We start from the raw sequence: 27,959 nt of genomic DNA on the forward strand, positions 1-27,959 counted from the left end.
TCGCAAAAAAAATCTCAAGATATCAACCAATTCACATCATTTACATAAAATGAAGACTTATCATATTATTACTATGTTTGTACTATTTTTCATATGTTAACAGGTTCATTATTGGATGTGGGATCAAAAAGATTCTGTCAACCACTAATTGAAAAATTACTAGAAAATCACAATGACCTTGTTATGATCTGACACACCTCCTCAATGAGAGGGCCCGGACCGAGGTTTGAACGGGGCACAGTTGTGTCCGATCATCAAACATTTTGAGTTCCACCGGGTGGATGGGTCATTTTCATTTTTCATTTAGTCTGGCATTGTCATCCTGGTTTTTATTTGCCATTTTTACATCCACCTTCATGTCAGGTTAGTTAGTTTGTTTCTAGTTACATTCAATGTTCCCTCTAAGCTGCGTGTGTGCGCAATTGTGCACTACCCAGAGCTTTTCCGTGCACAAGAAAATCTAGCCAGCTCACAAAAATGAGGGTTCGAAATTGCTAATTAAAAAGCGAATTAAGTCACAGTTACAGTGCATGAAGGTAAAAATACACGGGTTCCCCTGACGCTGTGTTCTAAATGCGGTATTTTGAAGTCAATGTCGAAGTAGAACGAAGTTGAGTAAAGTCAGTAGAGTGTTTCGAGGACCGGCTTCTTCGGCTCGGCTCACTAAAAAGAACCGGCTCTTTCGTATCCCAAACGGCTCTTCAGGTTGTTTTTGCTTCTTTAATCCCTACACGACCAAATATTATGGAAAACTGTGCACAAAATGACTTAAGGAAGGGGGGGAAGTAGAACAAAATAGAAAAAAAGACCAAAATAAAAAAGTAGTAAAAAGCTGAGAAAAAAATGAAACAAAAGGAGAAAAAAAAGAGAAAAAAGAGCAGGAAAAATTCAGAAAAAAAAAAGCCAAAAGAAAAGAAAGAAGCAAATAAAGGGAAAAAAGGTAATAGCGAACAAAAAAGAAAGAAAAAAGTAACAGCTAGGAAAAAATAAACACAATGAGATGTTTTAAAAAGGAATTTTAAAAAAAGGAGAAAAAAACAGGGAAAAAGAGGAAATAGTTTGTGTTGCATTCAAATAATTTCCAATTACATCAAGTTATCTTGTTGCCAACATTGTACTTCCAGTGAAAAATGTAATTAAATACAGTTCTGTATCGTGTAATAAGCCCCCAAAAATGTTAGTATTATGCGACAAAAGATACCAGAAATAAAAGAAATCTTGTGAAATAATTGTAAAAACAAATGACGTTTGTAGGCCCTGCAACCTTCGTACATTAGTCAATTAATTCAAAAGTGAAAAATAATGAGCAAAATGTAACGTTATGTCAAGTTTTGGACATGTTTGATAATGACTTAGTTGCCACACTTGGGATTGCTGTTGCTCACTATTGTTTCAAGCTTTGCTCACCGACTTTGTGTGAACGCTCAGACCCGTGGAAAATTACAGGGAACATTGGTTACATTGTTCCCTGGGTTTCTGGTTTGGACTTGGTCAGGTTTGGTTTTTGGTTCTGATTTCTTGTTTAGACTTTTTAGGTGCTTTGCGCTTACTTGTCTGGTACTTAAGTAGTGATTTTGTTAATAAATACTGTCCTTGATTTTGAGCACGCCAGCCTCCAGTTCATGTCTCCCCTACAAGGGTCCATCCTCCACCTTTAAAAACCTTCGAGTGGCAATTTTTTGCCTGAAAACTGCTTTACAAATGAATTTGATTTGATTAAGTTTGATCTTCAGAACAGGTCCGTGTGTACTTCAGCTGTGGTTAGGAGGCACCCTGGTGCCCGCGGGCATCACAGTGGAGACCCCAGTTAAGGCCCTGTTTGGCTTAAAAGTTAACCATTTTCTGGGTTTCACTTAATTTATGAGGAACGTCCCCTTAATTAAGAATAAACCCCAAGCACTTGGTTTCTGGCCTGCAGATTAGAGTATGTGCTACATGTTCCATTTCTATTATTGTGTATTCAATTTTCCGTGTCAATTTTTGGCACATGCTTAGTAGTGTTGAGGTAAATATTCCATTAAGCTTATTTAATAGATGGCGTGTGTCTTGTCACCCAGACAAGTTTCTGATTTCCACAAAAAGTCACCTTTGTGAATAAAATGAGCTGTCCAGTGTCTATGTTATTTTGCCCATATTAAATGTTTCCTTACGTTGGCCAGTCTCAAGTATTGCTTTTTCTCTGTTTTTGCCTTAAAGTCCAGAATCCTGTAGTCATTCTCACTGGTGTTTTGAGGGTATTATTTAACCAAGCTGCAAGTTGAGGGCCTAGAAGCCATCTATTTTTTCAAACTACTGACTCTAATATACTTATCCTCTTGTTTGGTTGTGCCTCCCACTTTTCTTTCTGCTCTGGTTAGCGCCTGTTCTCTGAAGAGAGTAGTACACACCCTTGAAGGAGATTTTCAGTTGCTTGTCAATCTCTCGCATGGAATAGCCTTTATTTCTTTGACCAAAAATGGACTGTCGAGTTTTACATGAGTCTTTCCTGGCCATTCTAAAATCTACTAATGTGATTCTCCGGAAAGGCCTGTTTTATAGCTTTTCTTACCAGCTAAAATGTTTTCAGCTGAGCTAATATAATCACCCAAAGATTTCTTTATCATTGGCCTTCTAAGACAATTTGCAAACACTGCACTATAAAAACACTGGAGTGCTGGTCACTGGGAATGGGCCTTTGTTGCAAATAAACCATACATTTGCAGTTAGAATATTTATTTACCACATAAACAATGTATGGGGTGTATTTTTGAGTAGGTTAATGCCCTCTTCATTGAAGAAAACAATGCTTTTCCTTCCAAAAAGGTATTTTATAAGCGATCCCAAACTTTGTTTACCAAATTAAACATGTCTTTCATGCTGTTTACATGTTAAGCGATTTGATGGCAAAAAATATTTTTACAAAGGGAAACTAGTGTCTAATAATGTGTAAGTGATTTTTTTAAACTTTGGAGTGTGACCTTTTCAATCAAAACTATATCTTAGGAAACAGGGGGAAAAAAAACAAAGTATTGTAAATGAATAACTGAAGACGCATATTTGCACGCTCCCAGAGTTAATAAAAAGAAATTTACGTTTGCTGTTCTAAAATCTCAAATGGTTTTTCTTATGTCTCTGTCATTGGATGGGAAAAAAATAAGGTCATAAACTACCTCCACCGTGAGCTTGCTGTAGGTCTCCAGCACTTTGTCCTGAGCCTCATCAAAGGCGCTCTCCAGTCTCCTTTCGAGCATCTGGACAAAACTGCAAGAGTAGATGTTGTCGGTGGGGCCAACAAATCTCAACACTGGAGAAAAAAAAGAAGATAACGTGTAAATATGATTATGCTGGGTAATATTGTTTTGCTTCTCATCCACTGCCAGCCTACGGTGTCCTTAGCCAAAACTGGAAGTCAATGAGACATACTGTAAGGAATAAATACATTATGAGTCATGTGACAAATAAATGAAAAATAAAAAAAAACTCTGGTAATAACAAAGAGTAAGAAAGATGCGGATCATTTACCGGTCTCATAATCTGCGACACATGGAAAGCTACAAACAGTGTTGACATAGTTGCTAATCTAGCTAATGCTGTTGTTCTGCATTTGATAAATCGAGATTTCCCCTTCACCTAACCGTCCACCCTTTATCTGCACGGCTTATCCTCAGTAGGGTAGCGGGGCTGCTGGAGCCCATCCCAAATATTTTCGGCCAGCGGGTAGGGGACACCCTCAACTGGTTGCCAGCAAGTCACTGGGCACACAGCCACAGACAACTCACTTGCTCATTCACACTTAGGAAAAATTCGGAATTATACCATGCTCTCGCAAGGAACACCTTAAATCAGGGGTGCCAGACCTCATTTTAGCTCAGTCACATGCTAGGGAAAAAAGTAGATGAGAGAGAGAGACAGAGAGAGAGAGACAGAGAGAGAGACAGAGAGAGACAGAAAGAGAGACTGAGAGAGAGACAGAGGGACAGAGAGACAGAGAGACAGAGAGAGACGGAGAGAAAGAGAAAGACGGAGAGAGACGGAGAGAGACAGAGAGAGAGACAGAGAGATGGAGGGAGACAGAGAGAGAGACAGAGAGAGAGAGAGAGACAGAGAGAGAGTCAGAAAGAGAGACAGAGAGAGACAGAGGGACAGAGAGACAGAGAGAGACGGAGAGACAGAGAAAGACGGAGAGAGACGGAGAGAGACAGAGAGACGGAGAGAGACGGAGAGAGACGGAGAGAGACAGAGAAAGAGACAGAGAGATGGAGAGAGACAGAGAGAGATACAGAGAGAGAGAGACAGAGAGAGAGACAGAGACAGAGAGACAGAGAAAGACAGAGGGAGAGACAGAGAGAGGGACAGAGAGAGAGAGAGAGAGAGAGAGAGAGAGAGAGAGAGAGAGAGAGAGAGAAAGAGACAGAGAGAGAGAGACAGAGAGAGAGACAGAGAGAGAGAGAGAGAGAGACAGCGAGAGAGAGACAGAGAGAGAGAGACAGAGAGAGAGAGAGAGAGACAGAGAGAGAGAGACAGAGAGAGAGAGAAAGAGAAAGGGAGAGAGCTAGGGAGAGAGAGAGAGAGAAAAGTGTTGGCGACATTTTAAGCAGACATCTTGAGAAACAATATCAAGCATTTACAAGCACTTCAACCAGGAATTCAAGCACTTTTCAACCCTTAAAAACACAACCTTAAAATTCAAGCATTTTTAAGGATTTCAAGCACCTGTCAAACCCTGTTAAATCTCTCTCTTCTAATCTGTTTTGCTTGGTTATCCATGAGTTAATCACATAGATTCTCTTCCCCCAAAAAGCTGCCGTTCGGCATTAAGAAAGATGTTCTCTTAAGAAGCTGCATGGGTAAATGGACTGATTGTACTTTGCTCTGAATCATGAGGGTTTGTATTGGATTTAGGGTATCAAAGACTGAAAGCCAGCAGACATAATGAAGAAATTCTATTTTCGTCTTTGCTCTCTCCCGTCTCATTGCTTTTCTTACTCATTGCCTTTCACTGCAGTGAAATTGCAAACAAATCCTTTGTGATACATACAGTATGTCATGGGCCACCAAACTGCGGCCCGTGGGCCGTATCGGGTCCAACAAAAGACTACAAAGTTTCAAAGAGAGGGAAGCTCTTGAGTACCGTATTTTCCGCACTATAAGGCGCACCGGGTTATAGGGCGCACCCCCAAAAAATGGTTTTTGGTCCTATATTTTCCATACATAAGGCGCACCGGATTATAAGGCGCTACAATGGGAGCGTCAACAAAACAGTCAGATAATTCAGTCAAACTTATGACCCCCTTAACATTCCCAAAGCTTGAAAAGAAGCAAATACGTGTCTCAGACATGTACGGAAACAGTGTCTGTACGATGTCACCAATCACTCAAATGCATCGTTCCAAATATCATTCGGAAGGTTAAAGTCTTGGGATTCAAGAAATGCCAAACATTTCTTAGTTTCCATTTTATTTTTTGCTGGCAACTGTGTGGACAGCAAAGTAAGAATTTTATTGAGCAGGGAAACGGGGTTCTTTACCTCGCATATGAAAATAAACACTTTGAATTGAATTTAGTTTAAAAATAGACTCATCACAGAAACATCAAGATCGTTCTAAAACAAGATACCGGGAAAATATAAATCTGCATAGCTCACCTATGTTCTCTTGCAGCCATCACGTTCAATAATGATACGTAACCATGGTCTTCTTACAACCGTGAGTGTAGTAAATCCAGAAGTGTAAAATATTTACAAATACAGAATAGTAAAAAATGTTTTCTCTATGGCGTAGTGCAACCCAATGTGTGATTCACATTCATCTTTTTCGGCCAATTGCAGGCTTTGTTTCGCCCCTTTAGCCTATGCGAGCCTGTAAATGATAAAAAGGATCCACCCCCTTAACCTCCGAATAACTTGAGCCAATAGTGACTGATTCAAATGATGATCGACACATTGGTTAGGAAATGAAACGCCGGTATATAAATCCCAGCATACACAGCGGACGACTTCGCCTTCGGGGTAAAATTTAGTCGGCGGCTGCTTGCCTTGGTTGCAAGACTTTGCGACTTAATATTGATCCATATATAAGGCGCACTGTATTATAAGGCGCATGGTCAGCTTTTGAAAAAAATAAAGGCTTTTAGGTGCGCCTTATAGTGCAGAAAATACGGTAATATGTTTCATAAAGCAGATGCAATTCAAACCCGAGAAAGAGGGGTACCTAAAAGTGCCAACCAGTTGCCATAGCAACATTGTTTTCCAAACTGACCTGCTTGGCGGCAGATTTTTCCTCAATGAACAAGTTTTATCCAGCTTGGCTCATTTTCAGCCACAATTAGGACAACTTCTACCTTCATTCAGTCAGTTTCGCCAATTTTTATTTAAGAACAAATGTTAATCAGCCTCTACTTGAGTTTTACTTTGTCCACAAAGAATTGCACTGACCCGAAATATACCTGTATATAACTCAGCAGATTTCCCTTGATTTCACTTTTCTGTATCAAATTCTTCAGCATGATAGCTCAAGATTGCGCAAGATTTATTGTGTACATTGTGTAGATCCCTCCTTCAATGTTTCCTTCCTTCAGTGTTCCTTTTCATCCTTGTTTTCTTGTTTACTTCCTATTTTTTAACTTCTTTGTTTGCTTCCTTTCTTTTTTCATTTCGGTTTCCTTCCTTGTTTCTGTCCTTCCTTATTTTCCTCCTTTTTCAGTGTTTCCCTCCTTTCTATTTTCCTTGTTTATTTTTTGTTTGCCTGTTTCCTTCCTTTATTTCCTGTTTCCTAATTTCTTTGTTTCCTTCCTTGGTTCATTCTTTGTCTGTCCATCCTTGTTTTCTTCCTTGTTTCCTAATTTCTTTGTTTCCTTACTTGGTTCAATCTTTGTCTTTCCATCCCTCTTTTCTTCCTAACTTGATTCTTTTCTTCTATCCTTCCTTCCATGTTCCCTTCTTTCTTTGTTTTCTTCCTTGTTCCCTTATTTCCCTGTTTCCTTCCTTGTTTTATTCTTTCTTTTTTCCTTCCTTGTTTCATTCTTTCTCTGTTACCTTCCTTGTTTCATTCTTTCTTTGTTTCTTTCCTTGTTTCATTCTTTCTTTGTTACCTCATCTCATCTCATCTCATTAGCCATACCGCTTATCCTCATCAGGATCGCGGGGGGGCTGGAGCCCATCCCAGCCATCTTCGGGCAGTGGGCAGGGGACACCCTGAACTGGTTGCCAGCCAATCGCAGGGCACACGGGGACAGACAACTCATTCGCTCATTCACACCTAGGGACAATCTGGACCGGCCAATTCACCTGAAATGCATGTTTTTGGAATGTGGGAGGAAACCGGAGTGCCCGGAGGAAACCCACGCAAGCACGGGGAGAACATACAAACTCCGCACAGAAAGTCTGGAGCACCTTCTTTTTTTAATTATTTCTTTGTTTCTTTCCTTGTTTCATTCTTTCTTTGTTCCTTTCTTGTTTTATTCTGCCTTTGTTTCCTACCTTGTTTCATTCTTTCTTTGTTACCTCGCTTGTTTCATAATTTCTTTGTTTCTTTCCTTGTTTCATTCTTTCTATGTTCCTTTCTTGTTTCATTCTTTCTTTGTTTCCCTTTTTGTTTCATTCTTTTTTGTTTCCTTCCTTCTTTCATTCTTTCTTTGTTTCATTTCTTGTTTCATCATCAATCATCATCAAAAGTTATTGAAAGCCAGCTTAAAGGTGGGATGCATCATTTGAGATTAGATATTTTCTCCATAAGTACCAAATGTGTTAACAGTGTCGACATGATCGTCTCTGCATTTTGTTCTATTTGTTTAAGTATGACGGATAATTCATCATTTGCTCTACATTTGCTTGAAAGTTCAGGTATGTTGAAACCTAACCTACCACAAAATAACAAGAAGTACAACAAAAAGCTGTTAACTATCAAGATAACATTAGCAGTTGTGTGGAGTAGGGGTCTCAAACGTGGTACCCACTGGCACAGGTGTGCCTCTTAAGGACAACTGAGGTTTCCGTGGACGTGTTCTTAAAATAGCTAAGTGCTGGGTCATTGCTATTTTCTAGGAAAAATGATATTTTATTGATTGACAGTGTTTATTGAACCGTACTTCCAATAATTAACCTGGTAATAACCTTGTAAAACCATCGTAGTAGCATGATACGTTCATATTATGAATGTACTCATGCAAAGAGCCATATGTAAGTATTAGTTTCAGGAGCGAGCAGCAGCAAGTCAACTGCAGGAGAGAGAGTGGGAAAGGTGAGATGGCACAACATTCATTTGGACAGGTAACTTAAAATTAGTTTTACCTGGTTATATCAGTATCAGAAATTATTTTCCCCCCACTTTATTAACACTCCACTTATTGAAACATGAATATTTTGTTTGTTTGTTTGTTTGTACATGATTCAATTGTTTGTTTGTTTGTACATGATTCAAATTGAATCTTTTCTTCCGGCGCCGTCACGAATGGCAGCCACTCCAGCAGCTCCCGTGTTATTTTCGATTGTTCTTGATTGTTCTCAGCTCAGGGATGCTGCTGGAAATGTGAATTTCCCTTCGGGGATGAACAAAGTATCTATCTATCTATCTATCTATTATAGAAAAGCATGTTAAACTGGGTGCCCTTTGCGATAATAAGTAAAAAAAAAAAAAAAAAAATATATATATATATATATATATATATATATATATATATATATATATATATATATATATATATATATATATATATATATATATATATATATATATATATATATATATATAAATATATATATATATATATATATATATATATATATATATCTTTGCTTGAAAACATCATTATGATACAAATCCCTCGTAAGGCGTCATTTATTTGCTACCACATAATATTGTCCAATATCTGAGTATTGTTATCATTTTGCATCGGTCTTGTCTTGTCAACATGCACGTACTTGCACGTGCACCATGAAAGTGTTTGCCAGAACTTGCAATGATGACACAAGCCAGAGATGGCAGTTGTGTGTAAAAAAAGTTCCAAATTCCGTACAACTCTTTTGAGAAAATAATAATTTAATAAATCAAATAATTATTAGACATTGTCAAGCATTTTTTAGCATTGTAAAACATCTGGTGGTTGTATTCCCTCCATCGATATGGTTCACGGCCTTAAAGATGAGTAAAATGCAGAATTTTCCCATGAACAGATTTTGTGAATGCTAAAACATATGCATTTTAAATGACTATAAAATATGTCTGTTGTCACCTGTTTTTAGCTGCAGATGTATACTTGGAGTAGGTACCCACAGCGCCACGGGAACCAGAACTAACTTAACCAATGGCACATGCTGCCGGATGTCGTACAGCAGCTTGTCAAAGCCGTAAACGGTTAGCGCCTCGACCACAATGGAGGAAATGTAGACAGTTTTGACACCGGCCACATAGTAAACCAGCGTCACGTTGCGTGGACTGCAGTCATCCCGTTCCACCTGCAAAACAACGCAAATGTTCATTAAATATGCGTAATCATTCAAATTTTAGATCATTGAGACCACAATAGAAACTGCATTGAAGTGTAAATTTTACAAAGCGTATTTTCTGCACTATGCGGTGTACCAGATGGCGCACACATACAAAAAATTAACTTTTGTTACGGCATACGGCATCACCATAGCAGCGGACAGGAAAAACATACAGAGAGTAATCAACACAGCCCAAAAGATCATCAGCTGCTCTCTACCAGTCTATATGACATTGCTGGCTACTTTAGCAGAGCCATCAACATTATAGAAAACTCTTCCCACCCCCAGCTACAACCTCTTCTGTTGCCCTCTGGTAGGTACTCCAGGTCCCTCAAAACAAACACAAACAGGCTCAGAGACAGCTTCTTCCCCAGGGCTATCACCACCCTAAACCAGCACACAAAACTTTGAAATATATCTTGCAACTTATTTTTTTTTTATTTTTGCTGCGCTCGTTCATTGCAACGAAAATGTGAAAAATCTACCTTGTGACTCATTGAGGGTTTTTTTGTTGCTGCTAAATGTTTAGCACTTCTTTCCATTGCGCTATTTTACGTCACATTATTCTTCTTCATTCATGAACAGTGTACTAATATTATAACTCTAGCCAGTGTAGTTTCCCAATCTACATTGTAAATATTTTTCTGCCTTTTCTCTTTTTTTTCTCTTTAAAATATTTATTACATGTTTACCTTTGAGTGTCAAGTCCAGTAATTGTTGAACTGTATACAATGTTTCACAATGTTGATATCAATGACAATAGACAATTCAATATTCAATCATCAATAATAAATATATAAATTGTACTATAAGGTGAGTACAGTAAGAGCTACCATATTTTATTGAACTCTCGGTAGATATTAGTGGAATGATTGGTGAGTCGTAAAATGTCTCTGACCAAAGTTTCAAAACATTCTATGCAATGGGAATAGAACCTGGGTCACACTCACCGACGATACCTTTATTGAAATTGATGACGTACAATGAAGCATTAGATTTTATCTCATTATTACACTATTTTGACTCACCGTGCCGGACACTAATTTTAGAGAATGGAGGAAACAGAAAGTCGTCCAGAAAGATATTTTTAAAACTCCAAAAACCACAACGAGGGAAACAACGCTTTGGTGTATCTAATGATGTATCAGAATTTGTATTTATTTATACCTACAGCACGACTTTTCTGTTTTTTCCTTTATCTAACATTTGTTTTGGGTCGTGAGTAATAGTGTGTTAATGGGACAAAATCGAATGCCTTTTCTTATGTCATCTGTATCATTGTAGTTACGTGTTGGCGCTCTCCCCGCTGTGACCCGGGTTCGATTCCTTTTCAGAGTCATGTGCTACTTTTTGGTGTCATTAATTTAGGGGCTGTAACTGAATTACTTTTTAAATGAAATAACGATTACTGTAACAAACCTGCAATGATGCGCCTAACACTGGTTAGGAAATAAACAGAGAGGATTTGATGTAAAAATGAAGATATTTGATTTTAAACCAGCAGTATTCAGACAAGGTTTTAGCAGGCATAAAGTTTAGGCCAAACCCAAAGGACCCCTAAAACACTCCCGTTGCCGCACCAATCAGTTTGGCACACAGCAGGGTCTTTTCATTTCCACTGGCATTGCCCCCATGCCCGTAAATATAGTATACATCATGTGGATGCCAAAATTTATTTAAATTGCCATTTTGTTTCAATCTGCATCTCTATTTTCTTTTTGTAATTTGATTTTTTTCCCCATTTTTTGTATACAATTTAATGAATTTGTTTAACATTGTTTACCCTTGATTGTTATTTAATGATATTGTTTACTGTTTATATTTGTTGCGCTTCATTTGTAGGATAAATCTGTTGCTGGTGTGTAATGACTTGCCCATTGCCCTCACCTGTGCCCGCTTGTTTGGTTCCAGCTGCTGCTCGTTTCCTGATAGGTTCCCCTGCTATTTAAACTCTGTACACTCATTCACTCCTGGTCGGTCCGTCACCAAACCTCCGCACTTGCGAGGCAAGTATTTTTGGCTCCCATTTTGTTCCCAACCTGTCCCGTATCCTGTATCCTCTATCTTGTACCCTGTATCGATCCCTGGTCCGAGCTCCGATATCCTGTATCCTGTATGGATCCCTTATGAAATGAAATGATCTGCATTTATATTGCGCTTTTCAAGTCAATACTTCCCGAATACTTACAGTGTGCTTCACATTTCCCAATAGCGGCCGTGCAGCCATGTAAGGTGCTAGCCTTCTTATTAGGGGCATTATGGGTTCAGTGTCTTACCCAAGGACACTTCGACATGTAACATGGAGGAGCCGGGATTCGAACTGCGATCTCATGATTCCAAGACGAGCGCTCTACCTCCTGATCCGTTTATCCAAGCTCCGTTATCCTGTATCCGGTATCCTGTATCGATCCCCTGTCCCTGACTTTTTGATCGTCTCCGATTACCCGACTTGTTCCGATCTCTCACCACGCTCCGATCTCCTGTCCCGATTACCTGACTTGTTCCGATCTCTGACCACGCTCTCTCTCTCCCGTCCCAGCTGCTCGACTCGTTTCCGCCCTCCCACCACGCTCCGATCTCGTGGGCCTCCTGCTTCTCCTGCCCGGTGATCACCGAATCGCTGGCGTTTGTTTTCCCACAACTGACTTCTCCGCTTCCGCAATAAAGCTTGGTGTGAAACGTTACGCGTTTGGGTCTACCGTCTGTTCTGGTTCTGACATGGTGAGGTGCAATAAATATTAGAAGGTTGTATAACACAACTACCTATTTGTTCTTTTTTTAACTGATTTGAATACTGCTCGGAAAATTCTAAATTATTTTACATACAACAACTTATTTTTCAATTAATGGAAATAATTACTGTTCCTTGTTACCGTATTTTCCGCACTATAAGGCGCACCTAAAAGCCTTTATTTTTTTCAAAAGCTGACCATGCGCCTTATAATACAGTGCGCCTTATTTATGGAACAAAATTAATTCGCAAAGTCTTGCAACTAACTTGCAGCCGCCGACTAGATTTTCCCCCGAACGCCAAGTAGTCCGCGGTGTATGCTGGGATTTATTTACCGGCGTTTCATTGGCTAACCAATGTGTCAATCATCATTTGAATCGATCACTATTGGCTAAAGTTATTCGGAGGTCAAGGGGCGGATCCTTTTTATCATTTACAGGCTGGCATTGGCTTGAACGGCAAAACAAAGCCTGCAATTGGCCGAAAAAGATGTGTCAATCATCAGTTGAATCGATCACTATTGGCTAAAGTTATTCGGAGGTCAAGGGGCGGATCCTTTTTATCATTTACAGCCTGGCATTGGCTTAAACGGCGAAACAAAGCCTGCAATTGGCCGAAAAAGATGAATGCGTATAGCACGTGGCTGACGGCATACAGAAAGCATTTTTTTACTATTTTGTATTTGTAAATATTTTTTTCTCCTGGATTTACTAAACTCACGGATATAAGAGGACCACGGCTGCACATTATTATGAACACAACGATTTCTGTGAGCTACTCTGGCTATTTATATTATCCCTGTATCTTGTTTCAGACTGAACTCGATGTTTCTGTGATAAGCGGTGCAGATAATGGATGGAATGGAGTGTCTATTTTTAAATTCAACTCAATTCCAAGTGTTTATTGTCATATATACAGTAAAGTTGCGAGCGAAAAAGAAAATAGAAACCAAGGAATGGTTGGCATTTCTTGAATCCCAAGACTTTAACCTTCCGAATGATGGAACGATGCATTTGAGTGACATCGTACGGACACTGTTTCCGTGCATGTCTGAGACACGTATCTGCGTCTTTGCAAGCTTTCAGAATGTTAAGGTGGGAATAAGTTTGACTGAACTATCTGACTGTTTTGTCGACGTTCCCATTGTAGCGCCTTATAATCCGGTGCGTCTTGTGTATGTCAAAAATAGGACCAAAAAATATTTTCTCGGAGTGCGCCCTATAACCCGGTGCGCCTTATAGTGCGGAAAATACGGTACTCGTTACCTTTACTATAATCAAGAAGTGAGTAATTCTACATATTTTTTAAAGTAACTTGCCCAACACTGGCTGCATTGTTAGGCACTATTACTATCTTTGCCTGCGACGAGATTAGAGATTTGACTATGGCTGTTTTTACCAGACGGTCTGATGTTGCAGGTCAGAGGAAACATGCAGGCGGCAGCAGTTTAGCTTGCCGGCTTGCGCTCGCTCAGCATTGCACAACAATTAATCGGGAGAGGAAGATTGAGGAAGGCAAAGGTTTTTGTGTGCTGTGTTCACCCTCGGGCACAAATCTCACAAGAACTCAAATAAATGCCCATTAGCAGGGATTGAAATAAGCAGCTTTGCATTAGAGTTAGGGGACATTCAAATGTTGCGCATCATCAAAATATAATGAACAGCATAAATTGATCATCGACGGTAGGGAGGGTTCCGGAATTTTAAGCTGTGTCGGACACGACTACGTTAACGTCATTTGAAAAAGTAGGTGGCAGTTTGGGCTGGAAGCAATGTTCCCTGTAATTTTCCTTACGGGTCTGAGCGTTCACACAAAGTCGGTGAGCAACGCTTGAAACAACAGTGAGCCACCATAATCCCAAGTGTGGCAAGATAATTCATTATTAAACATGTCCAAAACTTGACATCAAGTTACATTTTGCTGAGTTTCTGGCAATGCAAAATTATTTTTCTCTTTTGAATGAATTGACTCATGTACTATTGCAAAGGTTGTACGGCCTACAAACGTCGTTTGTTCCTACAATTCTTTCACAAGATATCCATTTCTTTTTATTTCCTGATATATTTTGTCGCATAATATTAACATTTTTGGGGGCTTTTTGGTCAATTGTAAGATACAGAACTGTACTTAATCACATTTTTTAGTGGAAGTACAATGTTGGCAACAAGATTCACTTGATATAATTGGAAATTATTTGAAAGCAACACAAACTTTTTCTTCTTTTTTCTGTGTTTTTTCTACTTTTTTGTTACTTTTTTCTTTTTGTTCTCTATTTACGTTTTTCCTACATTTCTTTCTTTTCTTTTTTCTGGCTTTTTTCTAAATTTTTCCTTCTTTTTTCTCTTCCTTTTGTTTCTTTTTTTCTCAGCTTTTCACTACTTTTTCATTTTGGTATTTTTTTCTTTTTTGTTCTATTCCCCACTTCCTTTAAGTCATGTTGTGCATAATTTTACATAACATTTGGTCATGTTGGGATTAAAGAAGCAAAAACAACCTGAAGAGCCGTTTAGGACCCGAAAGAGCCGGTTCCTTTTAGTGAGCCGAGCCGAAGAAGCCGGTTCTCTACTAACTTTACTCAACTTCGTTTTACTTCGACTCGACTTCAAAATACCGCATTTAGGACGGGTCAGCGAAACCCGTGTATTTATACATTCATGGACTGTAATTTTGACTTGAGTCGCTTCTTAATTAGTAATTTTGAGCCCTCATTTTTGTGCGCTGGCTAAATTTTCTTGTGCGCTGAGAACGTGCGAGCAGTGCGCAAAATGGTATTTTTGAGGAACCATTGAATGTTTTTATCAGCGCTTTTTTGAGGAAAAAAAAAATTTGGCCCAACATCAACCGGACCCTAGCTCCGATCCCCAAATGAATTGAGTTTGAGACCATTTTGCTAGTCAAAACCATTACATAAGACAGACTGACCTGTACAAAAGCAGTAGAGTCATTTAGGGCTTTCTGGATGGCGTGACTTAGTCCCTTGGCAAGATTCTGTTTCAGGACAAGATCAAGTTGGCTGTTCTGCGCCTCCATGGACAAAACTGTGAAGAAAAAAATGGATAATACATTGTCTGGTCATAAGAAATAAAGCATTACTAGATTATCAAGTCACATTTAGTTGGATATCACTAAATCATAGAGCGTCTCAAAGGGCTGCACATACCACAATTAGGACATCCTCTGTTCTGCGTTAATTATTTGTTTTCAACACATTTTACTCAAGTATTTTTTTGTAAAATTCCCAGACTTCTTTCAAATCTTCTCTTCTTTTTTTCAAATGTTTGATCTAGGAAAATATGCCCTTGCCTCATATATGTTTTAATTAGTTTGAGTGCTAGTAGTTCCATCTTTGACCCGTAATAAGTATACCCCAAGTGAGCAGCTGAAAGGGCATTGTACCTGTTCATCATGACTTCATTATCCGTCTTACAAGAAAAAGGTTCAAATGTGTCCAATGGTGGAGATTAATTGTTTGCCCATGGGTATAATATTATAATATGACATTTGAAAATATTACAAAAATGCTGCAGTAAGATGTTTGTGTCCTCCTACTCTCCCTCTAATCCACCCTTTTGAGGCACGGATTCCTAAAATTAAAACTGAAATCATGATTTGATCATAACAGCTCGTTTGACCTTTCGAAATCCATTAGATTTTTAATTGCTTTTTACTCTTACAAACAAAATTGTTGTTTGATTTGATTTATTGTCAGTCTTTTGTGCTGCGGCCAATTACAGTTTTGCTGAAAACAGGTTTTTGGCATTTGCTAGTCTTACAATTTTTGAGTTTCAGGGGTTTTCAGTATTTGTTTCATATACTTTAGCAAGATATTCCTGTAAAATATGAGCATACCGTGTTTGTGAGTAAGGCAAGTCGAGGATGTTGAGTATTACCGTATGGGAAATGAGTATGGACATATTTTGATTGTGCTCCATAGTTTAAGAAGCAAGTTCAAAACGCTATATTCGCTGTATTGGATGTGGCCATTGCATTCTAGTTTCCGGTACTGATATGACACCGGTTCTGATGTAAACAGACCAAATACAGATACACTTTTTGGTTTGTTAAGTACTTCTGTAACAGACTTTACAGTCGACCACTGAACACTTTCCAAAGTTTATATGTTGACTTCATTGACTCTTCTAGCGCTGTCCTTTGTCTACTAGGATCAAAAATGTTTGGGTGGGTGGATCCTTCAACCACTAGGGAGACCACTTCCCGTGGTGTGTCTTGGGCAAGTACAGCAGGTTGGCACCCATCCTTCTTATCATGAGTTCTATTCACTGATTTTTATTACTATTGACCGAGCACAATGCCTAATTGGTCTGAGATGGGGCATTTTTTATTTAATTATTGTACGTATTCACGGAATGTTGAGTAAAAGATGTTATTTTCATTGTATTTTTTTCTTGTGTTTATTATAATTTGCGACAAAATTAAATGAACTTCGTACTAAATTTAAGGAAAAAAAATAACTATCTGCTTTTTTTCACTGATTGTTTCAATAGTGGGTAACTAGTTGACTCTTAAAATATTCATTAGCCTTACGAAGTATTAGGATTTTTCAACCTTTAGCTATAGTCGGAAAGGGAGTGGCGTTTTGTGTGTGTAGAAACTACACCCAAAAATATGAAGCAAAGCAAGTACTATCCGTGCAAGTCTTTTTAAAATGTCTTCCTTGCCTTGTTTCTTGAGGGTGGCTCTGTCTACAATATATGTAAATGTCATTTTTTTTATAGTCCTTCACAACAATCCTTTTGGTCTACATACCAAAATGCTTTACAGTAATAACAGAAAAGCAATAAGTAAAAACCAAACAAAATCCAAAAATATGAATAATAAAAAGACAATTAAAAACAATACAACAGTATCAAATAAGATATTATAAAATGAAGAGATTTAAAAACAGGAGATATATGCGCACGTCTGCTGGTGTTAGGTTAAAGACTGGCAGCAGCGTTCTGCTCAAGTTGAAGGCGCTGATAGACAACTGGGAGACGCCAACACAAAGTACATTGCAACAATCTAACCTTGTGCTTGTTAAGAAATGTATATCTTTCTTTCTTTCAGGGCGGCTTAAAAAACATTAAAACTTTGCTGGAAGTCACAGGAAAAAGAAGCTCGTCCTGAAAACATTGTTGACATGTTTGTCCAATCGGAGGTGACTGTCGTAAGTCACACCCTGGTTTCTGACAGTTTAACTCAACTTAGGAGACAGGGTGCCAAGGCAGGCAGTCACGGTATCTCCAAACACTATGCAATCAGTTTTGTCTTTGTTTAAATAAACACAATTTTAGGCCAACCACTGCTTAATATCAACAATGCAATCAAAAACATATAATGCTGACATTCACAACTGAAACAACAATGCAATGCAGATATTATTTTAAACTTCTGCTATAAAAGGTTTCCCTACCTGTTTTGACCCAGTACTTTTCAGTGATGTTGCATGGTAGAGGGCTTTCTTCTGGTATAGTGCTGCTTGTCCATTCTGTAGTCGTAGTCGAAAGTGGTACAGTTTGGGTGGGGATAATTGTTGTGGTTGGTATAGTTGTTGCTATGGTGGTAGTAGAAGGGGCAATGGTAGTGGTGGTGCCAGGAGTTGTAGTTGCAGCCGTGGTGGTAATCACTACAGTAGTTGTTGGCACGGGGGTTGTAGTAGTTGCTGCGGTGGTGGTGGTGGTGGTCGTGGTCGTGGCGATGGTGGTTGCTAGTTCAGACATCACTTCTGTGGTGGGTTTGAGACTAGATGATGGTTGGATGGTTTCACCTTCTGTGATATTGGAGGAACCTGTCGCAGTGACACTTCCAACCACTGCTGAGGTTGTAACAGCAATGGTGCTCAAAGTCGAATTGGTTTCTGAGGTGTTTCTTGCTTTCAGGGTTTCCCCCTGAACATTGTTGTCAGTCATGTTATCCAAACTTGTAATGAGGGAGGCATTTGTGGGCACGGGCAGTGTATTTGTTCTGAGGGCAATGCTTGAGGTGGCAGTTGCTGCTTGAGAGCTTAGGGTGTTTTTTGGAGTTGTTGTGTTCTGAGAGGAAGTCCGGGTGCGCACGGGAAGAGTGGTGTTCCATTGATGTGTGGAGAAAGGGCTAGTGACATTGTCTGGAAGTGTGATGTCATGGTCTCCGACCGTGGACAAGAGAGACTCTGGAACCGTGGGGAGATCCCAGGCTGGCAAGGTGCCTATTGATGCCTCTGTAGTTTGAACGGCGTCTGTATCAAACACATGAAGAAAGCTTTATTACTCCATTGTTTGGATTAGGGCTGCAAGAATTACCGTAAATTCCGGACTATAAGCCGCTACTTTTTTCCCAAATTTTCCACCCTGCGGCTTATTCAGTGATGCGGCCAATTCATGTAATTTTTCTAACGGCCGCCAGCGGCGCTCGAGTACAAAAGGTAAGATTTAGACCGGTGGAATATATGCGCCGAGGAAGACTGCAACTTCTTGGCTTGTGCATAAATTAAATTAGCGTAAACATACCCTCATCATGCATAATGCAAAAAGAAAGGCACATCAAAAAATCCACCATCACCAACGGGTTCCGAAAAGTTGGTCTGCTGTGTGACAGAGAGGAGGGCACAGAATCAGGAGTGGATGAGAGTCCCAGCGACAGTGACAGTGCGAGTGAGGCTGCGGGACCGTGGGACGACGTCTATATGACAAAGTTTCTTTCTGACACTGAGGAAGACGACTTTGATGGCTTCAGTTCTGAGGAGGAAGATGAGGACGGTTTACCGTGATTTTTACAAGTACAGTATGTTTTTTTAACAGACCCGTTTACTGTGTTGCGAGCGTGTTGGCTAGCAAGTTGCTACCATTAACTGCCCTGTCACCGGCACCGTTTGGGATGAAAGTTATATTATTATTATTAAAGCTTTGAAAACTCTCTCGGTGTACCGTCTTTCTTTGTAAATATGTGTAACCATGTATAATATGTATTTGCAACTGTATATTTTTGTAATGTATTTATTCTTATTTATTTTAGACACTTTTTCTGATATGTTTTGCACGGACGAATGAAAAAGAATGGGCGGAACAAACGCAGGGTGACGGGAAGTGGGGTAAAGATGAGACCTGTTTGTGGACGCGGCGGACAATAGTAGATATATATTTTTCCCACCCTTACCTTTGGAAATATACACTTTTTTCCTTGGATTACTTTCAACGGGACCTGGACTCTGCAGGTCTGCATCAAACCTTAAGTCCCGGTATTATTTTCCGGCTGTGACTTTTGGACTGTGTACTTTAATGAAGGACATTCATTTGTGTTTATGTTATATTTTTTAATGTGGGCGCATGCGGCTTGTATACAGGTGCGGCTTGTGTACGTACAAAATCGGTTTTCCTCTTAAAATGTGGTGGGTGCGGCTTATAATCAGGTGCGCTCTATAGTCCGGAATTTACGGTAGTCCACTTTGTTAACAAATATTGACAATAGAAATAGTCGACAATAAAATCCATTGTAGAGTGTTGTCGCCAGATACAATTGTCCAACTGAGTGAGGCATCTCTATATGAATAAAATTCCTGCTGAGTCACTCATTCGCAAGTGTCTCGAGCGGTAACATACAGAAATGAACGCATACATATCAAGTATGCATACCATAAGGTTGGGAGCATTTTTGCCTTGAAACAGCAGATAAAAAGACTACTTACAAAGTTTTCAAACAGATCTTGCGTATCATGGCAGTACCTTGGTGATGCACAAACATTTAATGCGGTTTTGTGGACATGTATTGTAAATTTTATACGAGTACATTTAGCCATGCATGCAGTTTAAAGACAAAAAGTCAATTGTTAAAGCTTTAAAAATGACAAACGTCAATTGTTCGGTACTTTTGTTACATAACTACACAAAATGCACATGTTTGTTTTATTTACTGTTCTACTCCTGCCAATTATACTATTCTTGATTTACAGGGATAAAAATGTTTATTAAGTATGTATTTTGTATCGTACCAATTTGTTTAGCCACATAATTAAATCAACGTTATGCTAAATTTAAGAAAACATTTATGATTATTAGATTATTCGACTAGTGAATTATCAAAATAGTCATTAGTTGCAGCCCACGTTTGGACGTGCCATTTTAAAAGGGCCCATTTACGATGCATAGTGCATAATGACCAGTGAACTTGAGTCCACAGTCCCACATGATCTACCTGCAACATCTTGAGATGTCTTTCCTGAGGCATTGTTCTGATAAGGGTAGGGGAAATGCACGAACATATGCATATTTCAATCTAAAGGGAGGAACCCACCTGAATTTAATGCAGCTAAAAATGTATAATGAATGCTATAATCAAATCGTATAGCTTAGAAGAGAAGTGTGCCTATCAAAATAAATGTATTGCAGTATTTGACTCAATGAAATCCTATTTCAAAGTGAGAAGCTCACTTGAATTATAATGCAAGGGACTGAGGCAGTTTATCTCTAACAGCGGTTGCATGCCAATGGGAGGAAACGTAAACACTAGGCCATTAGTCACTATCGCCCCTATTTTTGTGCCATTGAATTTGATTTCTCTTGGCATTTTACTTATCTGTATGCAGGTAGATTCAGGCATAACGGGGAATTTGCAAGAATGCGCAAATAAAACAAAGCCAAGTCCTCCCCAATCATTGCACCATCCTTTATTTGTATTCAAATTAAAGTGTTGGCACCAAACTGAATCACTGAAAAGGTTAGAACTGGCTGTGGTAAACTGTACTTGTGAATGATGGAGCCTAGCATGCATTTGAGGTGAGCATTGGCAGACTACCTACCCACTTTGATTGTGTTAATCGAAATTTGTTTATATTTGATGTATTCATTGATTCATCATCTGCACCGCTTATCCTCAGTAGGGTCGCGGGGGTGCTGGAGCCCATTCCAGCTATCTTTAGGCAGTGGGCAGGGGACACCCTTAACTGGTTGCCAGCCAGTCGCAGGGCTATATTTCAAAACCTGAATTTTGGCAATACTCAGGTTTTTGAAGGTCATGTAGACACGTAGAAACCTAAATATGCTGTAAAAAATGACATAGATGACTGGGTAGTCCCTAAAATAAGTATTTCAGTGTATACAAATGGACTGAATCTCTTTATTATGCAATGCGTTGTTTTTGTTCTATACCTGTTCCATTTGCAAGGAAGCTTGTTCTTCGAAAAATAAACACACTGCCAATACCATGAATGATATTTCTCTACAGCATTTTCATGTTATTTTGTAACTCTTTTAATTTGGAACTGTGGAGTTAATCAGAAGTCTTTCACTTTTATGGTATATGTATAATGCCATTAAAATGTAACCCAAAAAAAACCCCAAAATATAATTCTCTGCCGGAAAACGCACGCGTCCTAACTAGTTCACTTACTACTTTTTCTCTTACTGCTTAAAATTCATCACAGAATAACGAAATGCAAAGATGTAAATCACTGCCTAACTGCTTGCCGGAAAACACATGGCTCCTAACACGTTCTTTAAAGACACTTGCAAGTTTGACATGAATATACCAGTGGCGGCCTGTCAGGGCCTGCAAGTCTTTTCCTGCTGGCCTTATGAAATGAAATGAAGTGATCTGCATTTATATAGCGCTTTTCAAGTCAAGACTTCCCAAAGCGCTTTACAGTGTGCTTCACATTTCCCAATAGCGGCCGTGCAGCCATGTAAGGCGCTAACCTGCTTATTGGGGGCATTAGGGGTTCAGTGTCTTACCCAAGGACACTTCGACATGTAACATGGAGGAGCCGGGATTCGAACTGCGATCTTTTGATCCCAAGACGAGCGCTCTACCTCCATCCCCTTATAAATATCCATATGAATCATCCATCATTATCTGCACCGCTTATCCTCAGTAGGGTCACGGGGGTGCTGGAGCCCATCTCAGCTGTCCCCGGGAGGTGGGCAGGGGACACCCTGAACTGGTTGCCAGCCAGTCGCAGGGCACACAGACACGGACAGATCACTCGCTCATTCACATCTAGGGACAATTTGGACCGGCCAATTAACTTGACATGCATGATTTTGGAATGTGGGAGGAAAACCAGAATGCCCGAGGGAAGTCCACGCAGACACTAGGAGAACATGCAAACTCCAAACAGGGAGGCTGCGGGAGCTGGATTTGAACCCTGAACCTCCGCACCGTGGGGTTGCGCGCCAACCACCCACCCGTAATGCTGCCTATTTTAGTCATTTGATGTTATTATATTTTCTTCCATGGATACTCTTTAAGTATGTCCAAATTGTCTGTCAGCTTCCTTTAATTTCTCTTCTGCTGACTGCACCGCTACCAGATGTGTGATTTTATATTTAAGCATTTAACCAATCACATATCAAACATTACTTGTTGCCAGGGTTAGCAACCCAGACTTCTAAAGGCCGTCATGAAGACTTCTAAAGGCCATGAGACATGACATCAGTGTTCGATAAAGCTGTTGGTATAGCCAATCAGATTCCAAGTTGCTGTCTAAGAGCCTGCTTGTAGGCCTTAGGAAACTTCACCGGTTTCATAAACTATGATTGGCTATGGCGGCGGTAACACAAGTTTTGTAGTGAAAACGTGAAGACAAAATTCCCCCGTTCACCGCTTCTGTCAAACGGACATTTTCAGCCCTAAATCGAATATAAACTCATGCCAGAAATTTGACAGGATTGGCTCAACTTTCTGAAATCTCCATGGGAAAAAAAAGGGAGGATGGTTTTGTGCACAAATAGGAATGGAAATCGGTGAGTAAAATGTTGCTATATTCCCTAAATATTATCGCAATTTTATGAGGTTAACCCCTTTTCAAGTAGTAGTTCACATGTTTTTTATCATATGGGAGAGAAACTGAACATAGCCCGCTAGAAATGCCCCAGTACTATAATAAAGGAGCCCCCTGTGGTTTTGAGGGGCCTATGAAAATAGAAATGTGAACATCACCCTCAATAAAAGTATTTTTCAAAATAATTCAAATAACTATCCCGTAGACCTAAAATGCATTTTGACAGTACTGATGACTCTCACTCATACTCAAGTATTATCCACTTATCCTTGTATTAGTTTGCATGTTGACAATGAGAAGTAGTCTCATCTTATCTCATTAGCTGCACCGCTTATCCTCAGTAGGGTCGCGGGGGTGCTGGAGCCAATCCCAGCAATCATCGTGCAGTGGGCAGGAGACACCCTGAACTGGTTGCCAGCCAATTGCAGGGCACACAGGGACAGACAACTCGCTCGCTCATTCAGACCTAGGGACAATTTGGACCGGTCAATCCACCTGAAATGCAAGTCTTTGGAATGTGGGAGGAAACCGGAGAGCCCGGAGGTAACCCACGCAAGCACGGGGAGAACATACAAACTCCGCACAGAAAGTCCGGTAGCTGGATTTGAACCCACACAGGAGGTTCCCAAGACCTTAAAACTGTGCCTGCATACGCGCTAACCACTGCGCCTGCCGTGCTGCCCATGAGAACTAATAATATGTTTAATTCACAAAATGTATTAAGATTCTTCTCAAAATAAAGACATGCACACAATAAACTGAGTTATCCATCAATTTGCGTTTCCATTCATTTTTATCACTTAGGCTTTTTTCTTATTGTGCTAGAGTCACTTTCAATTGAAAGTTATTCACTTGAAAATGATCTAAAACAAAAATGCTTAGATTTGTGTTATCAATTTATTTCTGATAATCCCCATTCTTGGCATGAATTTCATTCTTATGTTAAGGACCATTGATAAACAAGTATAAGACAATAATTGCTATAATAGTTACATTTTTGATGAGAAGCATAAAACACAGTAGCTAACATATGTTCGATCTGTTGGTTTCAGTATAAAAGGATTACAGAAACCCCTCGTTTTTTGAGGGGATGGCGTTACGTAAAGGTCCTGTGATAATCAAAACCCACAAAGTAGAAACATTTATTAACATATTCACCAATCAATTTACAGTCTACAGCATTTGTTAAACAAACAAAAGTACTGTGCTTGATGAAGGTATTTTTTTTTCCTAAATAACGTCTGTACTGACAAATTTTAGTTTTAAACAAAAATATTTCCATTTCAGGACACTACCTTCTTAGTTCACATGATAACTTTATATACATTATGTGGACATTAAATAAAACGGCATTTAACTTCCTTAAACGGGGCTCTGCAAACCAAAATGTTGATTGGCCCCCTCGCCCCCAGAAAATGGAGCTGCAAACGATTACAAGCCTTATAAAGAAGGAAAATGTAAAGTTGGCTGTTTTGAGATATGTGCATTTCTCAGAATTCAATACAATGAAATTATCCTGTTTTTATATTCCTAAATATAAAAACAATCTCTCTCACACACATATATAGTCACATTTCAAACATCAGTCTAATTTCATTTTTCATGTCTATAGGTTTTTCCTTTTATTGTGAAGTCGCGCTCGTGTGTGTGTTCCTTTTCCTGTATTCCGTGACGAGTAATAAACCACGCCTACCGACTGGGAGTTACCAGTCCGCCGGCGAGGCAGCCGGGGTTAGGATGGCTGCATCAGCAGGGTTGAAGCTTCCAAGAAGTAGATTGAAACCAAAATAAGTGCTTTTAATTGAGTAATTCTGCCAACAGAGAGTTTATATAATATCATAGCTTTAACAGAAACACATAATCTATCTTTAGACATTGGAAAACGTTAAGAATATATCCTGTTTGTGTTTCTACAACAACAATCTATTTTTCTATTATCAAACATATTTTCAAAAATTGCCAGGGATCAACTAGGGAGCGTCAAAGAGGCACAGGCCTCAGAGCAAGTTTAGCTGGTCAACCAGTCCAACTTTGTTGGCAATAGAAAGAATATTCCTCTGCCTTCTGTGCCACAGGTGCTTTTGTCAGTTTAGATCATTTTTTTGTCATGATGGCTTTAAGATAAACTGGGTATTGATAAAGATTTACTAATTCGTGATGTTCCCTTTTAACATCGAAACAGCATCAATGCACAGGGATCCACTAGGGAGTGTCAAAGTGGCACATGGGCCTCAGAGCAAGTTTAGCTGGTCGACAAGTCCAACTTTGTTGGCAATAGAAAGAATATTCCTCTGCCTTCTGTGCCACAGGTGCTTTTGTCTGTTTAGATCGTTTTTTTGACATGATGGCTTTAAGATAAACTGGATATTGATAAGGATTTACTCATTCGTGATGTGGCCTTTTAACATCGAAACGGCATCAATGCACAGGCAAGCACAGGCAGAAAATAGGCAGTGTGATTGTTTAGCCAATCAGAATTCAAAAGAAAATGCATGAGGAAAATCTGCGAAGTAGCTAAACCGTCTTAAGTAAACCACAATAAAGCAAGGGATTACTATATGGACGTTGTCAGTATTTGACATTGAGATCAATTGTTCTGATTCGGTAAATGATACAGCACACAATCATAGTGCATCAATTAAACTCATGAGGCTGACATGTTTTTGATATTTGTTCCGGGTTGTGCTCGAGTCAAAAAAATTGCAAAACTTACCCAACCAACTGTTGCTGGTGTTGTTGTCCGATGAGCTGTTGCTGACATCGTTGTGAGGAACAGCGTCCGGCTTCTCTGTTTGAACCTCACGAGTACTTGCTAAAGAGGGGGGCCAGGATGCTGTCGTTGTAGGTAAAGAGGATGCTTTTATTGCAGAGCTGGAAGAGGAAGAGACTTTGGATGACGACGGCGATGAGATCTTGGTCCATGCAGCCTTTGACAGCAATCCCAATGGTCTTTTCGCCGCTACAGGGTCCGGTGCCCTCGTGGCTGTTATCAAGCTTCCTTGTTCTTCTCCAAGCTCCCGACTAAGCCAGGCAGATGAATCTCTAGGTGTGTTCTGTGGAGCTTCCTCATTTTCATCCACTGGCCCGACTTCAGCAGCATCTCTTCTTGCATTTCCGATTTCTAAAAAGATCTCACTGTCTAGTACACCAGATGTTTTGAATTCGCTTGCTTTCGTTATGTATTTGTTTTTATCTGTAGGCCCCCAGGTGGTGATGCTGGGTGCATCGGGCAAACCAGGAAGCCTTATGTCACCATGGTCAGCCTCATCTGAAAAAAAAGAAAAAAAATGGGAATATAGCCTTTTTCTAATAATATTAGCAGTAGTTTAGAGTACAAGTTTGGGTAGAGAATAAATCGTATATTTCGAAGAGTGGTGTGAGATGAGTACTCTGCATCTGATTTTTCAGGGAATGTAATCGGGACAACTACCCTTACTCCCACAAAAACACAATTAGGCATTACATGACAACCTTGTTTCCCTCTGCTGCCTCATGTCAAATTGCTTTGTAGCTCGCGAACTGCATCTTTGAAAAAATAGGCGTAATATAGAAAGTAGGTCGCTTAGCTTTTGGGAGGATAAAGCATAGGGAATTAATTTAGATGTTTCAGAGTGAATGTATTATGCTGATGCAGTAGCACACACAGACTCACAGTCACACTAGAAATGTAGAACGCCTCAAACACACACCTAATTGCATGCAGTAGATACTAATCGGATGTATTGTGATGTTCATGCTGGATTCAATTTCCTCAAAGATACAGATGCACTCGGGAAGCAGTCATGTTTCAAAAGATAGGTGGAGGTTTCATTTACAACCTTTTGACAAAGCAAGCCTAATACTGTATGTGATACCCGAAAACAGGTTTTCAATAACGTCACTTTCATGTATTTTTTTGTGTGTACTGTAAATTCCGGACTATAGAGCGCACCTGATTATAAGCCTCACCCACCACATTTTAAGAGGAAAACTGCTTTTATACTTACACAAGCCGCACCCGTATACAAGCCGCATGCGCCCACATCAAAACATGTAACACAATCACAAAAGTAACCCAATCACGACTTTATGTCCCGCGATTGTAACCTAATATAAAGTACACAGTCCAAAAAACCACAGCCGGCTAGATGAACGGAAAATGATACCGGTACTTAAGGTTTGATGCAGACCTGCAGAGTCCGGGTCCCATTGAAAGTAATCCAAGGAAAAAAGTCTATATTTCCAAAGGTAAGGGTGGGAAAAATATATATCCACTATTGTCCGCTGCGTCCACAAACACGTCTCACCTTTACTCCACTTCCCGTCAGCCCCCGTTGTTTTCGCCCCTTCTTTTTGATTCACCCGTGGAAAACATATCAGAATAAGTCTCTAAAATAAATACATTACAAAAATATACAGTTGCAAATACATATTATACATGGTTACACATACTTACAAGGAAAGACGGTACACCGAGAGTGTTTTCAAAGCTTTATTAATACAACTTTCATCCCAAACTGTGACTGTGACAGGTAGCAACACGCTACTAGCAACAGGCTCGCAAAATAGCAAATGGCTCTGTTAAAAAAATATACCGTACTTTCAAAAATCTCGGTAAACCGTCCTCATCTTTCTCCTTATGACTGACACCATCAAAGTTGTCTTTCTCAGTATCGGAAAGAAACTTTGTCATATAGACGTCGTCCCACGCTCCCTTATCCCAAAACATATTCCAAAACACGCTAGCAACACGCTCGCAAAGTAAAGTTAACGTGCAATAGCTCTGTTTTCTTCTTTATCGGATTGCTCGATTGCTTTTAGCTTGAAAGCTGCGTCATGTGCCTTTCTTTTTGCAATTTGCATGATGAGGGTAAGTTTACGCTAATCTAATTTGTGCACAAGCTAAGAAGTTGCAGTCTTCCTCGGCGCATATTTTCCAGCGGTCTAAATCTTACCTTTTGTACTCGAGCGCCGCTGGCGGCCATTAGAAAAAATACATAAATTGGCCGATCGCTGAATAAGCCGCAGGGTTG

At 39.6% G+C, this 27,959-nt stretch overlaps 1 protein-coding gene across 3 annotated transcripts in view; it reads right to left on the bottom strand.

Annotated features, from left to right (window-relative positions):
- kiaa1549la (KIAA1549-like a) overlaps positions 1 to 27,959 on the bottom strand; it is a 195,446-nt gene that overhangs the window by 108,541 nt on the left and 58,946 nt on the right. For all 3 annotated transcript variants that reach the window (XM_088339768.1, XM_088339767.1, XM_088339766.1), the window contains exons 2-6: positions 25,661 to 26,215; positions 17,608 to 18,411; positions 15,117 to 15,232; positions 9,208 to 9,430; positions 3,150 to 3,283 (exon numbers count right to left, since the gene is read on the bottom strand). In XM_088339768.1, coding sequence (XP_088195894.1) covers positions 3,150 to 3,283; positions 9,208 to 9,430; positions 15,117 to 15,232; positions 17,608 to 18,411; positions 25,661 to 26,215 — 1,832 coding nt within the window. The remainder of the gene's footprint in view (positions 1 to 3,149; positions 3,284 to 9,207; positions 9,431 to 15,116; positions 15,233 to 17,607; positions 18,412 to 25,660; positions 26,216 to 27,959) is intronic.

This window comes from Urocampus carinirostris, chromosome 7 (genome assembly GCF_059441175.1).
Source record: "Urocampus carinirostris isolate Australia breed hairy pipefish chromosome 7, RoL_Ucar_1.0, whole genome shotgun sequence".
Taxonomy (NCBI): Eukaryota; Metazoa; Chordata; class Actinopteri; order Syngnathiformes; family Syngnathidae; genus Urocampus; species Urocampus carinirostris.